General features: G+C 36.2%; 1 protein-coding gene across 4 annotated transcripts in view; it reads right to left on the bottom strand.

The window, feature by feature from the left end:
- Positions 1-16,538, bottom strand: part of LOC110100673 (BTB/POZ and MATH domain-containing protein 4-like) — a 34,255-nt gene that overhangs the window by 14,515 nt on the left and 3,202 nt on the right. For 2 of the 4 annotated variants that reach the window (XM_020828282.2, XM_020828279.2), the window contains exons 2-3: positions 14,012-14,357; positions 13,393-13,669 (exon numbers count right to left, since the gene is read on the bottom strand). In XM_020828282.2, the coding sequence (XP_020683941.1) occupies positions 13,393-13,669; positions 14,012-14,357 (623 nt within the window). Of the gene's footprint in view, positions 1-7,425; positions 7,488-13,392; positions 13,670-14,011; positions 14,358-16,538 lie in introns of all 4 variants that reach the window. The other 2 variants (XM_028696512.1, XM_028696511.1) reach the window with 2 other exon arrangements.

Genomic DNA, 16,538 nt, shown 5'->3' with positions numbered 1-16,538 from the left:
CCAAAATGCACCAAATGGGTGGATCCCTTCTGTAAAACACCTTGAACGGGGTAATTTGAGAAGCAGAATGAAAATAGGTGTTGTACCAATACTCGGCCCATGATAGCCATTTAGCCCATAGCTTAGGTGTCTCCGACGCAAAGCATCTCAGATAAGTCTCCAAGCTCTAGTTGACTACTTCTGTTTGGCCATCCGTCTGTGGGTGGTAACCGGTACTCCTTTTCAGCACTATCCCTTGCAATCTGAACAACTCTCTCCAGAAATGGTTGAGGAATACTTTATCCCTGTCGGAGACTATCGCTTCTGGTACCCCGTGTAATCTGACTATCTCCCTAATGAATGTTGACGCTACTGTCACCGCAGTGTAGGGATGACATAGATGAATGAAATGAGCATATTTGCTCAATCTATCCACTACCACCAATACCACAGTGAATCTCTCAGAACGGGGCAGCCCATCAATGAAGTCCATAGATACCTCCTCCCAGACTCGACCTCGTAAAGCCAAGGGCTGCAGTAACCCCCGGGTGACATAACTAGGTACTTATTCCTTTGGCAGACATCGCATCTGGATGACATCTCTTCCACATCTTTATGCATTCCTTTCCAGTACAGCACTACCGCCAGTCTCCTGTAGGTCTTTAGCACTCTTGAATGACCTCCCACCGCAGTCCCATGGAACTCCTAGAGCAAATGTGGAATGTGAATTGATGATTTGGGCAACACTAACCTCCCCTTGTACAACAATCTCTTCCCCTCCAATGAGTACCCTGGATGGCTGCCCACTTCCTTTAGTAAGTCAGCCCTGATCTTGCCTAGTTCTTCATCCCTGGCACTCTCTTCCTTGATGGCTTCCCAATCCAGCATCATTGGGATTGATACAGCCATCGTCTGCAGCTCCCCCATGCATATGCTGTCTTATTTTCTACTCCTGGCCTGTACTGAATCTTAAAATCATATCACAGCAGTTTGGATAGCCATCTCTGATGCTCCTCTGTCACCATGCGTTGTTCCAACAAATATTTCAAGTTCTGTTGGTCGGTCTTGACGATGAAATGTCTTCAGAGTAAGTAGGGGAGCCACTTTTGGATGGCCAAAACGATTGCCATTAATTCTCTCTCATAGACAAATTTCAGTCGGGCTCTTGCAGTTAACACCTGACTGAAATAATCAATGGGCCTTTTCAGATTTCGTTGGTCGGTCCGGACGATGAAATGTGTCCCGAGTAAGTAGGGGGGCCACTTTTGGATGGCCAAAATGATTGCCATTAATTCCCTCTCATAGACAGATTTCAGCCGGGCTCTTGCAGTCAACACCTGACTGAAATAGGCAATGGGCCTGTGACTCTGCATCAACACTGCTCCTAATCCATACCTCGATGCATCTGTCTCTACTATGAAGACCTGAGTAAAATCCGGCAAAGCTAAGACCGGGACTGTGATCATAAATTTCTTCAACTTCTCAAATGCTGTCGTATGGGGACTGTGGTCATAGATTTCTTCAACTTCTCGAATGCTGTTGTGGCTGCCTCCCCCCATAGGAACCCATCTTTCTTCAACTGCTCAGTGAGTGGTCATGTTATAGTGTTGTATCCCTTCACAAATCTGTAGTACCCTGTAAGCCCTAAGAATCCCCTCAACTCCTTCAGATTTTTAGGCAGTGGCCACTTTAACATGGCTTCAATCTTAGACTGATCTGCTGCTACCCCTTCCTTAGATACCACGTGCCCCAAGTACTCCACACTGGCTTGTGCGAAGCAGCACTTCTTCAAGTTAGCCCTCAACTGGTGCTCCTGGAGAACCTCTAACACCTTCAAATGCCCCCAATGCTCCTCCTCTGTTCTTTTATACACTAGGATGTCATCGAAGAATACCAAAACAAATCGCCTAAGATACTGTTTGAAGATCTTATTCATGAGTGCCTGGAACGTGGCTGGGGCATTGGTGAGGCCAAAGGGCATTACGAGGAACTCATAGTGGCCCTCATGAGTCATGAGTTCTAAAGGCAATCTTGGGCACATCTTCTTTCTTCATTCGAATCTGATGATATCCTGATTTCAAATCGATCTTGCTAAAGATCACTGTTCCACTCAATTCATCTAACAGCTCGTCAATCACTGGTATAGGAAACTTATTAGGTACAATTTCCTTGTTGAGTGCGCGGTAGTCTACACAGAACCGTCAGCTGCCATCCTTCTTCACCAATAGAACAGGACTACTAGCTGGGCATGATGATCCCTACTTCCAGCATTTCTCTGATCAACCTTTCTATTTCGTCTTTCTGAAACTGAGGGTAACGATAAGGTCATACGCTAACAGGTGACACACCCTCCCTCAATGTGATGTCAAGCTCCTGCTCCCTGGGTGGTGGCAACCCTAGAGGTGGTTGAAAAACCTCATAGAATTCCTGGATCAAAGGCTGTACATAGAGGGGTATGTCTCCCCCTTCATCCAAACTCACTCCCTCCAATATGTGTAATTCCACCAAATAGCCTTCCCCCTCCTCCTGAATTGTCTTGATTAGGGATTTGAGAGAAACCTCTGCCTTGGTCAGTCCCGCATCACCTTGAATCACCCTCTTCATTCCTCCCTTCATCAACTCCATCCTCAGAGTACCCCAATTGATCTTGGTTTCCCCTAAGATTTGCAACCACTTTATCCCTAGGATGACATCTGTACTCCCCAGTTCTAGAGGAAGCAAGTCTTCTTTCACTTGAATACCTTGGATCTTCAGCACCACCCCCCTACAGACTCCTCTTCCCATTTCTACCTTTCTCGTGTCCATCATCACCCCATAACCTCCTGTATCTACTAACTCCATCCCCAGCAGCTCCACAATCTGGGTGGAAATGAAATTGTGGGTTGCCCCACTATCGATCAACACCACAACTTCACGGTCAGCTATCTCTCCTTTCACCTTAATAGTGTGACTCGGAGTGAATCTCACTACGGAGTTAAGAGAGACTTCTGCCACATCCAGATGCAGCTTTTTCTCCACCTCAGAACTGCCCACCCCCCCCCTCAAAAATCCACATCTTCTTCATCATATCCCGTAGATCGACCACTTGCCCTTCCATGGAAGAAATTCTTTCCTCCATGGTCTCCTTGATTTGATTCATCTCTCCTTCAAGCCTCTCTTCCAAAGCATCCACTTTCTTAGCTGTCATCTCCTATGGCTTGAAATTTTTGAAAAGATCTCTAGATCTGAAAAAAAAAAATTCAGCAATTTCCTCTTCGCCGGCACAAATTTCAGCCGTTGAAATTTGTCAAAAACAGCCCACGATTGGGTCCAAGTCTTGCTCTGATACAAATTTGATTGGAAATACTTGATTGAGAGGAGGATCACTGTTTACAGCAAAAAAACAGCTAGTAGATGAGGGAAACTCTGAAGCAAATCTTAATGAAATCCGCTGTTTACAGCAAAAAAACAGCAAGAACAGTGGACAAAAACAGAAAATATGAGAGAATAGTGGATAAAAATCACCCAAATAACTTGTATTTCACTAGTAGATGAAGGAAAAATAGCAAAGATACAAAGATCCTCTATTCGAGAGGAGGATCACACTCTCCCAACCTCTAGAAAATCAGATCTAAAGCCCTCGCACCCAAAAGAACAACAAGAGAATTTCTGAATAATCAAAAGCATCCCTTGCCCTAATCTCCCTCCCATAATTAAAGCATACAATTAATTAAAATACATAAAAGACCAAACAGCCCCTGCCGCCCCCTCCTTTTAAATTTAAAATTGTCTTTGAGCAGTGGGGCCCGCCCAATGGGCGGGATTAGTAGAGGAAGGCGGAATGTTTTCGCCTCCTGTAGACCCGCAAAGCCGGACCCGCAAAGCTGGCTGGGCCGGTTCACCCTGAACTGGCCTAACAGATGCAACCTAAGTTCTATAGTCAAGTAGGAGAACACTAGGAATGCAACAAGACACTTCCTTTCAATAATACATAAACCAACACCAACTGAATGAAACTTAATAGTAAACATATATAAGTAAATGATTAGGAAATATTGCAAAGAAAAAAACTAAAACTTAAAATTAACTACCATCAGAACAACCTAGAAAGGTCACCTCACATGCAAAACCCAAAATAGGAAAGGTGCTCAAAGGAAAGGACAAACAAGTGGTTCACTACATAAATTTTGATTCAGCTCAAGTCAGCACTCCGGCAAATACCAACAAACAACATCTTGAAACTCACAATATTTGGGGAAGAAAGATACAGGTGGAATGGGAACCGTGGAAAGAAGATTAGATAGAACACCAAAAAGAAATAGAAGAAGGAAGGTAGAAGAAGATAGCTCGCAAGCTAAATAACCCGCAGGTTTTAGTGTAATTACACCAGCAACAATAACAACCGACCCCTTCCAGTAGCAAAATAACCCATATATATAGGAGAAGGGGGGCAATGGTCATAATATGCCACCCAAACAACTGATAGAAGTCTCTCAAGTTAGCCCATTTAAAGAGGAGTTAATGCACTTAGTATAAAAAACAAGGTGGAAAATGAACAGCCAGTAGCAAGGAAAAATGGGGTAGTAACATGGGGAAAAATGGGGTAGCATAGGAAAAGCCAGCAGCAAGGAAAGATAGCAGCATGGGAGAAAATAGCCAGCATAGGGAAAGAGTTGGGCCAAGCCCAATAAGTAAGACAGCTTAAAATAAATACCCAACTAACCACCAAAGAAGCTAAATCAATACAAGTGGAAACCAAAGGAGTGAAACTTCCTAAGAGCACCAAACTCAAACATGATCACAGGTTGTTTTCCATTATAGGGTATTGCAAATAAAATAAAAAAACATAGTCCAAATTACAAAGAGTCCAAAACATACACAAAAAAAAAAAACATAGATCAACAATTCTTGATTGACTCAGTCACATGGTCACTGAATCAGTCATGGGTATCTCACACAGCACTTTGACATTTGCAAAGGAGGGGAAGCATCACACATCCGAAGTCCATAAATGATCTAGTAAAAAATTTCAAATGCAGAAAAAACAAATTCATTAAATAACAACTGTTTGAATGAAGCTCAAACTCAAGCAGTTATTTATAAAAATAGTTGAATTGCAAAATGATACATTTGCTCAGCTAGCTTTTTGCAGCAAGACCCATACCAAGTAAACACATGACAATTTAAAAAAATGATAAAAAAATGCTAAGATGTTATAAGAAAATAAATCAAATAGATTAAAAGAGCTCAAGCATACTAAGAATAACATAACGTTGATGTCATGCAAAATGGCCACAATCAACCCCTTGGACTTCAAATCACACTACTCTGGAGAGTGGAAATGGCAAACGACCAAAAAGACCAAGATGGGGACAATATAATTCATCAGCTATGGATCATCAAACAATAGGTGTTACATCCATTTAGCTAGAAGCTCACAGTTCAATAAGGAACATCAGCAAACTTGAACAAATCTAATATTGAAGAAGAAAGCTGTTGAAGAACTAGCATTTGGATGGAAAAAGCAAATATTCTTGGTGTGGAAATCAAAATAAAGTATCGGATGTTCAAAAGTTCCTCAATCAAGCAATAGATCCTCAACATAAGGACTAATATTCATCTCAAAAGGCGACTTATGAACAACTACCATAGATCTTGGCTTTCTAAAAAAATTGTAAAGACAGTTCGCTGCGGGTAATTTCCTATAGGTACAGCTCAATAAGCAAACATATTAAATATAAAGGTAAATTACACGTAGACCTCTGAGGAATATTCAAGACACTTCACATCTATGATGCACCGACACTTCTCCTCAAAGAGTCGTGCAGTGTCCAACACCGTGTCCGACACGACACTCGTCCGACACGTGTCAGACACACCGAAAACGTGTCCAATTAAAAAATATTAAAAACAAATTGGACATGCGTGGCGGACACGCATATCTTAAATATTTTATAATTTTTTTTAAAATATAATTTCTTATATTTGGCGAGATTTAAATTAAATTTCTTATTTTATATCCACAACACCAAATCAACGTCTGCATTTAATACCCATTCATCGAATATTCTCATTTTCATTTCTCTTTGGCAGTGAAGGTATTTTCATCTCCTCTCTTTTTGCACAATTACAAATCTTTCTCTTGTTGAACCAGAGTTGAAAGTAGTGATTTTCAATGATGATGATATTGAAGGCCAAAAACAAACCTCTAAAGCTAATCCTAGTAGTTGAAGCTTGAATGCTTGATATTGTAGTATGTGATTATTTTTGTGGTTGTAATAAATATTTTGTATTAAATATTTTATATTATAAGCTAGACAAGTTATCATGTCATTCATTTATTATTGTTTGTCATTTTTAATATGATATTACATTAATATATATACACTATATAAAAAAATGTATAGTCTTGTCCGCGTCGTACCCGTGTCATATATTTTCAAAAAAAATCGTGTCCCGTGTCCATGTCGTGTCGTGTCCGTGTCGCCGTGTCCGTGTCCGTGCATCATAGCTTCACATTCATCAACAATTTTTAAAAACACTACAGATAAGTTCTCAACACTATCATCTTTAATGGGGGCCCTCTCCAAAACTAGTACAATGAGGTTTATGATAGTACATGTTCATATGAGTCCCCAATGATGAAAAATTGAAAGTATATTCGTGTCAAGCATAAAAAAGTGATGATTTATATGAATTGTATCATTATATTTTTTTCGTACTAGTTATTTTGTGTAAAAGGCTCTTATTCAAATGGAACGTGTTCTCTAGTACTTCAAAATGTTTGTCAGGTATAATTAATTAATGCATGGTTTCAGTTAATCCCATTGAATTCCACGCAGCAACTATTTAGCTCAGAATCACTAACATAACGTGGACTTGTTAATCACTACTTATTTGTTCTAAAGTGCTGATGTTGATGTGTTCCATATCCTCGATGTGTGCATAAATATTATTTTCCATGTTTTCCTGTGGTTGGTTGTTTACCCTCTGCCTCCATTTTGCAGATTTTCCACTCCCTGCAGTTTGCTACCTATGCGATGTGCACCTTCATAGCTTACCTTCTCTTACCTTTACCACTATTGCTATTGAGTAATTGTGTACTTCTCCCAATCCAACTACAACCCCGTTATTTCTCAGACCCCTTAATTTTACACTAAAAATAGGATGTTATGTTCTAATAAAACCTTATATAAAATTATCTTAAAGGTTAATACGTTTTTTTCATGGATTAAATTGTTCCATCATTGGTCAGATATATAGCACTGACTATTACAAGAAAAAATCGTCATTTTATTATCTAACTCTTCCAAGAAGTCCCTCAAACAAACCATTTATTTGATAGGCCTCGATACTTGCAACATGTTCTACTTCAATGATTGGCAATGCCCCTATTTCATAAACTTGATACCCAGTTGATAACAATTCAAGGTATAACAAGTTATACTACTTGATTTCCCAAGTCACCTCCCAAGTTAAATCAATAAAGCTCAACAATTTAAGAACATGCTTGCTCCTGCTCGCTGTTCCTACAAGAAAAGCAACATAAAGCTTTATGAATACCACGACATATTAGTTAGCATTTTACTAAAACGCACGAAAATTTGGATATATTTTATCTACTCATTAGTTTTAGGAGTTTGTTTCTTTTCGAGTTCAAATTAACAGGACAATGGAATAATTAACAGAATTCGTCTTTAGCAATGCTTATCCCAAGAATTTTATTTGCTTCTCCCAAATCATTTGCGCAAGCTCTTTTTAACAATTTTTACTTTAATTTGTTTGTTGTAATCAACATGTCATTCAATGAGAGATATGTACCTTCTTTATTACAATGAAATATTGCATGTATCTAATAGAATTTTCATAATTCCAGTTGTGGGCTTCTCATGAAGTACATCAAAAGTAACATTCTTGGCTCTTGCATGTTATTAAGGATGTACTCGATAGTTAGAAACGATTGATTTATACATAACACTAATAATTATGCATGACAAAAACAAAATTAGCAAATAAGCTACTTCTACATCAAGTAGCTCACAAGCTATATATACTTGTATATAATATTCATATGTCATTGCAAATCCCAAAGCTTAGACAAAAAAGTTCGATTAATTTCTTGCAAGCTAAATAGAACATTCTTTTAGGCACATCATTAGCAATTTTTATAAAGTATTTCAAGAATTTCAATTAAGATGACATTTTTTAAATATAGCCGATGCCTACATAGGTTACATATTCAGCAAAGAGATTATTTATATCAAATCAAAAAAGGCATACGATTGGTTAATGCATGAAAACACTAGATTGGAACTTTGAGCTAGGAACTATTTCAATTCAAGAATGCAAGCAAATCCAGTCATGAATAATTTGGTTGAGTGCTTGAATACCCTGATTTAGCATGATAAGAAACAAAGCATATTTACTTATTTGAAAAGCGAAGGACGAAGTTAATAGGAGAGGTTAATCATGTAATGAGTAAAGCTATGAAGATGTTGACCAAATTGCTCCAGCAACAAGGGCATAGATTGGAGAATTATAAGAAAGACAACGTTTAGGATTGTACTTGAAAGTAAAATAAACAGATTGTTGACAAGGAACCTACCATTGTGGTTTATTAATCCAACAAGAGGCTCAACTATCTGAAGATAATTAACCCTATTACACCAAGATATCACTTAAATTTCAATATATTGAACGACAGTTATAAATATCATGTACACTAAAATTATATTTAAAACATTTTTTTTATTCTACTAATTTCAGTAAGTTATCTTACAAATATTTTCTCTATTATTCTAACTTTCCACTTATTTCAAGAGATGTCTCACATATATAACTATTATCTATGAAATATAACCATCTTCATACTCAATACGGAAATATATGAATTTAACATAAATAATTGATGCAATCCTACTTTAAAAATTTTTTTTTATCAACAATTTCTTTTATTGCTGGATAACGCTATAGTGTATATATCTTTAAAATTTTTAATATACTTTTGACACAGTTTTTGTGTAATGCACCCAAAACTATTCTCATGATGCAAAACCATATGCCTTTCCAAAATGAACATATGAATATCATCTCTTAACTTTGTATACTTTTTCATTGCCTTCAACAAAAAATCACTTCCATAATGAATCTTCTAGCATGGAGCCAAAACGATTCTTCGATGCCAATGTATTTTTTTTCTAAATTTGCTCCATTACTCTTTCTTCTCTCTTTCTCTCTCACAAACATAACTTTATTATGTCTCAAAATTTTGATACCTTAACAATTACTAAAATCTTGAACATCATCTTTGATTCAAAATACTTAAACAAAAATAATTCTTCTCCGTAATTTGACATTATCTTAATTTGCAAAATACCATTAAAAATATTTGATTTGTTGACCAAACAACTATAATATCACATACATCTCTCCAAACATCAATAGATATCTCATCTATATAATTGGATCTAAATTTTTATCTTATGCATCTTCAGAGCTAACACCACTTCATTTTTTTTCTTCAAAGGAAATTCTACATTCGTTTATATCCATCTATAATACAACTCACTACTTTGTTCATCATCATCTTCTAGGACAATTTTTCCCTTCAATGCTTGTTTGATAATTTCTCAAAGTATTATCTCCATTTATCTTTGATGTCTTCATATATTTAACTAAGACATTATTATCTTTGCTTCTAATCCATCAAACTTCATCAAAATTTCATTCATCTCATGATAGTTATGGTATATATCTCTTTCTTATTCAGTAGTGTCTAGTCTATCATAAAAACCATCAAAATATACCTTTTGTTTTCCTAACAACTCTCTTTGCAAAACTTTTAATTTTCTTATAATCTTATGAGCCTTAACAATAATTATTTTTTGCTAACCTTTAAAAGCACATTTTTTCTCAATAATTTTTTGTACCTACTTACCAATATATGATCTATATCAAAACTCTTCTAAAATTTCAATAAAAATCTTGTTAATGAAATTCACTATCTTATACCAAATTACATTTATCTCAAATAAAAGAATTATGTTTGCCTCCCTTAGTAAAATTCATGAAAGATACACAATTTTCACCTTTCAAGTTTCACCACCATATCCTAAAAATCTATTTCTTTTAAACTATATTATTTATACTGAAAAGATATACATATCAAATTATAACTATATGTTGTTTGGTCAAACTTATTCTTAAAATTATCTCACAAACTTGAAAAACAAATGTCTTTCCATCAACAAAAGAAAAATCTAGTTGTTATTTGATGGCTCAACTTTTTGCAACTAATTAAATGTTCTTTGATTCATAGAGTATAAATTCACTACTGTATGCTAACAAGCAGCTGTGGAATCAAATACAGTTGCTGTCATTCAATGTACATCTCATATTTCATACTCAACATGAAATCATTTCATCACCCATCCTATTATAGATATTCATCCATGGAAATTAGTCCCATAATAATCCTCTTTCTCAAGTAAAGCAAAAAAATAAAATAAAACTCAAAATCACTTGAAATTTTACTTAAACTAAAAAAATTGACTCAATAATGAGTTCCACTACATACCCAAAAAAGATTTAGTGCTTGAGTCAACTTGCTCGAGCATGATTCGAGTTGACTTGAAATATGAGCTTAAATGAGCACTGTATACTACATTAAATTAATTAATTAATTATACAATAAAATATACAAATATATGTAGATAAAATACAACAAAGAATTAACTTTGAGTTAATTCAAAATCTGCTATGGGTAAATTCAAAATTGAATGATTTCAAAATAAGTTGGCTCAATTGGAATTAACCTCTATTTTGAGTTAAATTTTAACTCCAGCTGGGATCAAATTTTTTTATTCCAAATCAAGCCAAACTTTCTCAAACTCGATTTAATTTCAAACTTGTTTTTGGATATACTTTGTATTAATTTATCCATTCTTCACAAAACTAACTTTCAAAATATCTTCTAATCTAACTTAATCACAAGTACTAATCAAATTGATACTGCCTAACCAATAATTAACATGATAAAACCACTCTATCACTATATTAATTTAAAAAAAAAATTAGCTCTTTATCTACTACTACTATTATCAACCTTTCCAACATAAAATAGCTTATAGCATTCCCCCATCATTCTTAGGATTTTTTCTCTTTTGCATTTAGTTTCTCACAAAAGTATTTTATCCTTCTTTGAATCTTTTTGTCCACCAATTTTCATCTTCCAAATCAAAATCCTGAAATTTCATGTAGCATTTCCAATATTAATCTAAGACCTAGTCAACTATTACTTACTTTTCACTACAATTGATTTAAGTAACAGCATGTTTCTTGCAAGTAATCCTTATCTATTTTTCATCACACTCGAGGTAAGTTGTGATGCATCACTTACACGAGACAACATAACAAGCCCTTACCTTAACCAGAGGTCATAAGATGTTGCTTCTAGGGAACACCTTAACGATAAAGAATTTCAAATTTAAATCAATTTCATAAATTTTGGCATAGAACTTACAATTGATAGTTTACTTTTTAAAACACATTAACCCTCAACCTTTCATATTTGGGCGTATGACCAATAGTGGTGGTATTTTTAAAATAAATGCATCGCCTAAATTGACAGGTTATTCATAAAAAGTCGGTACATCACCTCTCACCATTCACCTACACCAGTTGTTGGCCTTGGCATGTTGTTAGCATGTTTTTTTCTCAAACACTCCATTCAAACCTGGAATCTTATCAGATTCTAAGTCTAAAGCATGTGTTAGCTGAAGTTTTGGGTGAATGAAGATTTTAGACTAACTCAATGATAACATTTCAATTGTACATGAAAGAGCATGAGAAGGTTAAAATCATGGTGAATTAAGATTTTAGACTTAACTCAATGATAACATTTCAACTGTACATAAAACAGCATGACAAGGTTTGTAGCACCTCTACCGCAAATTTCACATTAGTAATAACAAATATAATGGTAATGACAAGAGAGAACAACTTGGGACGACTGCTCTCGTCCTTTTATAATTCAATCTTGTCAGTATGCCATTAATAATTTTTTAAATTGCATGGAAATTTTTTCTTAATAGTTATATCAATGATCTTGGTCCCTGTAAGTGTGGTGGTGCCAATCCTGCACCTAGATACTTCAAAATGCACATTATCAACAATACTTCATCACGCCAGCTGTGGGGTATCACAGAATCAGGCCTCGTACAATTTTCACAATTCTCTTCTTACATGCCAATATAAAACAAACAGCTAATCATAGTCGATCCAACTATCCAAACTCCAACTTCGTTCTCTATTCTGTAAAAACATTTTTTCCCGACCCTTCTCTTCAAGGCAACTTGAAGTTGAACCGGAATGAAGATCAGTGCATCAAGATTAACTTATCTAATTGTATGCCTTGGATGACGAGGTCTCACAATCCAAAACAAACAAACTATATTTAATCTTAAACTAAATTAAGTTTGACATGCATTATACCTTAAGCCTATCACAGCTTTAAAGTCACAATTCCCTTTCATATGCTTTCACTTAGGTGCACCATCCAAATCACAGATGACAAGGTCCTCTGCCTTAGCCGGCAAGGTATTCTCATCATATTCCAAATGTCTATGCAGTTCCTATTTTGAATGAATCACATTAAAGCTATATTGACCTTCGATACTCCTCATATATGTTGATTGTAAAGCAGATTTCCCTTAGTCAACTGACACTTGACCAACTTAAAGAAAAATAATCTTAGATTTATGGGCCAGGATGCCAATCAGGCCAATCAGGTAAATCAGAGCTCATTTGGTGGGATTCTCCATTACATAAACGAGGCTGAGGAACTATTGGTTGGAAGCTGCTTCTATATTCCAACAGAATCTTCTTCTCTCATACAATCACAGGAGCTTTGAAAAGAAAATTTATCCCAATGCAATGTTGATAGCAAACGGGTCCTGCCACCAAACATTTCCATCACGCACCAGACCTTGAGATGCATAATTCTATTTATTAACTAAATCACTAATCTTATTTCTGAAAACATATACTAAATCATTATTACAACTTACTAAGAAGAGAAAATAAACTTTTTCCCCAAATATCACATAAATATGCACCAAGACTAAAGTGTTCACCCAAGAAAAAGTTTAGAAAGTGAAGATCTGGTGATTTCAAGATGAAATTTCATAAGAAAGACTCCTATTAAAGTAAATTCATAGGCAGATATCCATAGCCACTTTCATCTTCGTATGAATGTTTAATAAAGGCTACAGTTCTGCATTACTCAAGATTTGTAGTGTCACTATCCCACTTAATATTTTAATTTTTTCAAAAAGTGCAAAAGTACCAAAAGTGCAGAAAGATTTCTTGTAAAAGAAGTTCTTTATCAGCAGCCGAGTGTCCAAAAACGAAATATTTTGTGCACAGTAACAATACCTGAAAGGTTTTCAGCAGCAAATCTGAGGCAAGCAGCCTTTAGTTCCATGGCATGAAAGCGATCAGCCAATGCAAGAGTGCTAGCAACAGAGTTAACAGATATATCCTTGCACAAGTAAGACTCACACATAAGCCGCAGCCTTCCCAAGCCATACTTGTCCGCTGCAGCTAACAATTTTGCAGCCAATGTGTCTGACACCGAAACTCCTGGAGACCCTGATCCAACAGGGACATCATCTTCATCTAGAGTATCTTTGTATATAAAATGTAGCATTGCCTGATATATGCATAGGAAAAAATTTAACATAGAGAAAAATTAGCATTAATACAAGAATTAGCTAAGGGCTCATTTGGTTGCATCAAGTTGAAAATATGTTTTGAAAAAATAAAGAATCTTCTAGATTCCATTACTTGGTTGTATGAAATTTGAAATCAATATGGCTTCTACAATTACAGTCAAAATCCCTCAAACGTGAGTTCTTTTTCACACTAAAAATAATTTAAAGCAAACTCAAAATAAATAAAAGCAAAATCGTCATTTCTGAAAACAAGTTTTTCATCTGTAAGCACCCAAATGAGCCCTAAAGATGAAATTAGCTGAAACAATGGCAATCCTCACCTTAAACACCTTTGGCTCTAAATCTTTAATAACTATCTCACTTAGGGCCTCATCCGGCCCATCAAAAAACATAGTTCTAAAGATAGGAGAACGAGCAGCTAATACCAGTTTGTGGGCATGTATTTTTTCCCCGGCCACATCAAAAATGATATCTGAACTTTCTTGCTTTTCCAAAAGCATACCAAAATGCAGTCCCATATCAGACTCAGGAACCTGTATAGAGTGCAACCTAGGACAGTCCATGACTGATACCACAACACCAACAGTACAATTTATTTTCAAGCAATCATCCTTGAGGTAGTCTGATGTCTCAAGTGCAGCTCGTCTAAAAAAGCGTTTGTAGCCCCTGAAAAAAGTAGCAAACCAATAATCAATAGAAAGGGAGCAAGCAACAATAGGTCCAACATGATAACTCAATATCAAATTAAAAACATTCCAGGACTATTAATCATCATCATTGCGGTCTATCCACAAAGGATGTAAATTCAAAATAGGTTGTGAAATGCTTGCATGAATAATTGAAGCCTTTTCAGGTAAATATCACAGATAACAATGAAGCTACACTGGGGTCCTTGGGGGCATGGACCCGCACAGGCTCATTAAAAAAAATACCTTAAGTTAAAGTAGCTTATTATGAAAATAAAGACCAAATAAAACATTAATCTAACCTAAATCATAATAATTCCTCACAACTTGCATAAAATAAGAAAATGAACACATGCAAACACAATACTAAAAATGAATAGCACTGCTCTTGATAAGTCATGCTCCCTATAATATCTAAGCATGGACCGGCCGGTTCAGGCATTTCATTTGTCGAGTCGAAGCCACACGAACCAAACCCCCTCCCACTCCTCCTTCGCCTCTTTCGCACGCGAGCCAGCCGCGGTTCCCTCTCTCTCCAATCACATAAATCATGTGATTCATCTGCCGCCTCTTGTGATTTTTCCCGCTCATGGTCATTGCTCTCCCCATTTAAGGCGAAATAGAATCTAGGGATTCATTCAACTCCTCTTTTCTCTATCGTAGCAGCTGCCAAAATCCTCATTTCTCCTCCCTGTCGCAACAACCGCCGTTTGATTGATTGGCGAAATCACCAAGCATCTTCACAATCTTCTCTTTCTCTTTCAATAATAAGCTCCTTCATCTTCTCTTCTCTCCTCCCTCTCTTTTATTTTCTTCTTCGTATTTATCAAGTTGTATAATCATGTTTTCTTCCCTCATTTAATTTGTTTTAGTTTATTGGAGATTTTATTTCAGTTTTATTTTTATTTTATTATTTTAGCTTACTTTAGGAAGAAGCTTTATATGTGTTTGATGTTCGAGTTGATCTAACCCTACTTTATCTTGGACATTTTCAAACTTCATTGCTTTTGGCAATGAATCTTATAGGTGTGGCTATTAATTCTAATATATTTTTAGGTATGATTTGTAAGTTCTATGTTTCAAGCATGTGTCCCCTTTAGCATCATTTTGAATGTTAAATTAGGATTTATTGTTTGTAGGACTTTTTGAGTTTTATCCTCAAGGCGTGATCGATTAAGTATTGTTTGGGCTTTGGGCTTTGTGACACTCGCCTAGAGGTAAGTACTATTATATATTTTTGTGTAAATGTACCATTCTTAGTTATGGGCATAATATGTGCCAATGATAGTAGGTTCCCTTATAGCTACTTAGATTGTCAGTTCTATTTTGAATTATTTAGCACAATCACATGTAATAAATATTTGTTGTTGTTCATAACAAATCAACATGTGATAATCATAGCTTTATCTTGATTTATTGTTCATTAGTTCTTATTCATGCAAGTTAAATTTATATGTTAGAAAAGTTAAATTTATGCAATTTAGCTTTGTTAAATAAAATTAATATATTTCCCATAAATCATAGAAATTCTACACATCATACCTAACATGTTGATTATATAATATCTCTTGGGTATTCATAAAAGCATTTGTCATATATAATTGTATGCAACCATTAAAAAAGCGGACGAGGCGTCTGTATTGAGTCGCGCCTCAATTCGAGACGGAAGTCATGCGTATCGGGGCTTACACCTCGAACCATCCAGCGAAGCCTACGATTTTTTCGCATGAGGCGTACGCACTAGAGCGTAACGCCTAGAGGCAGTATGAGGCACCGCCTCGAAATTTTTTCTTTGGTATATATATAAATACGACGCAACCGATTCGTGTTCGTGTATTCGCTTATAGGATTAGGGCTTCCTGTGAGAATTGAAAGGCAAACTAGAGGCGAAGCCGTGAGGAAAGAGACGAAGTTGTAAGGGAAGGAGACGAAGCCGTGAGTGTAGGAGACGAAGTCGGAAGGAGAGGACGCAGGGAAAGAAACGAAGCCGAAGTTGTGAGTGCAGGAAACGTTTAGGCATCTGTTAGGTCGGAAGAGCAGGTACGCGGTGTTGTGGTCTTGACTTTGACGTGCAGTAACGAAAGCCTGAATAACTCCTGATTCGGCTTTCTTTCATTCGTCCGCTCAGTACATGCTCGGTACTGCTAGGTACATGCTCGGT

Source organism: Dendrobium catenatum, unplaced genomic scaffold (genome assembly GCF_001605985.2).
Source record: "Dendrobium catenatum unplaced genomic scaffold, ASM160598v2 fragScaff_scaffold_756, whole genome shotgun sequence".
NCBI classification, from domain to species: domain Eukaryota; kingdom Viridiplantae; phylum Streptophyta; class Magnoliopsida; order Asparagales; family Orchidaceae; genus Dendrobium; species Dendrobium catenatum.
Note: the sequence above shows the minus strand (reverse complement) of the source record. Positions and strands in the feature narration are given on the sequence as shown.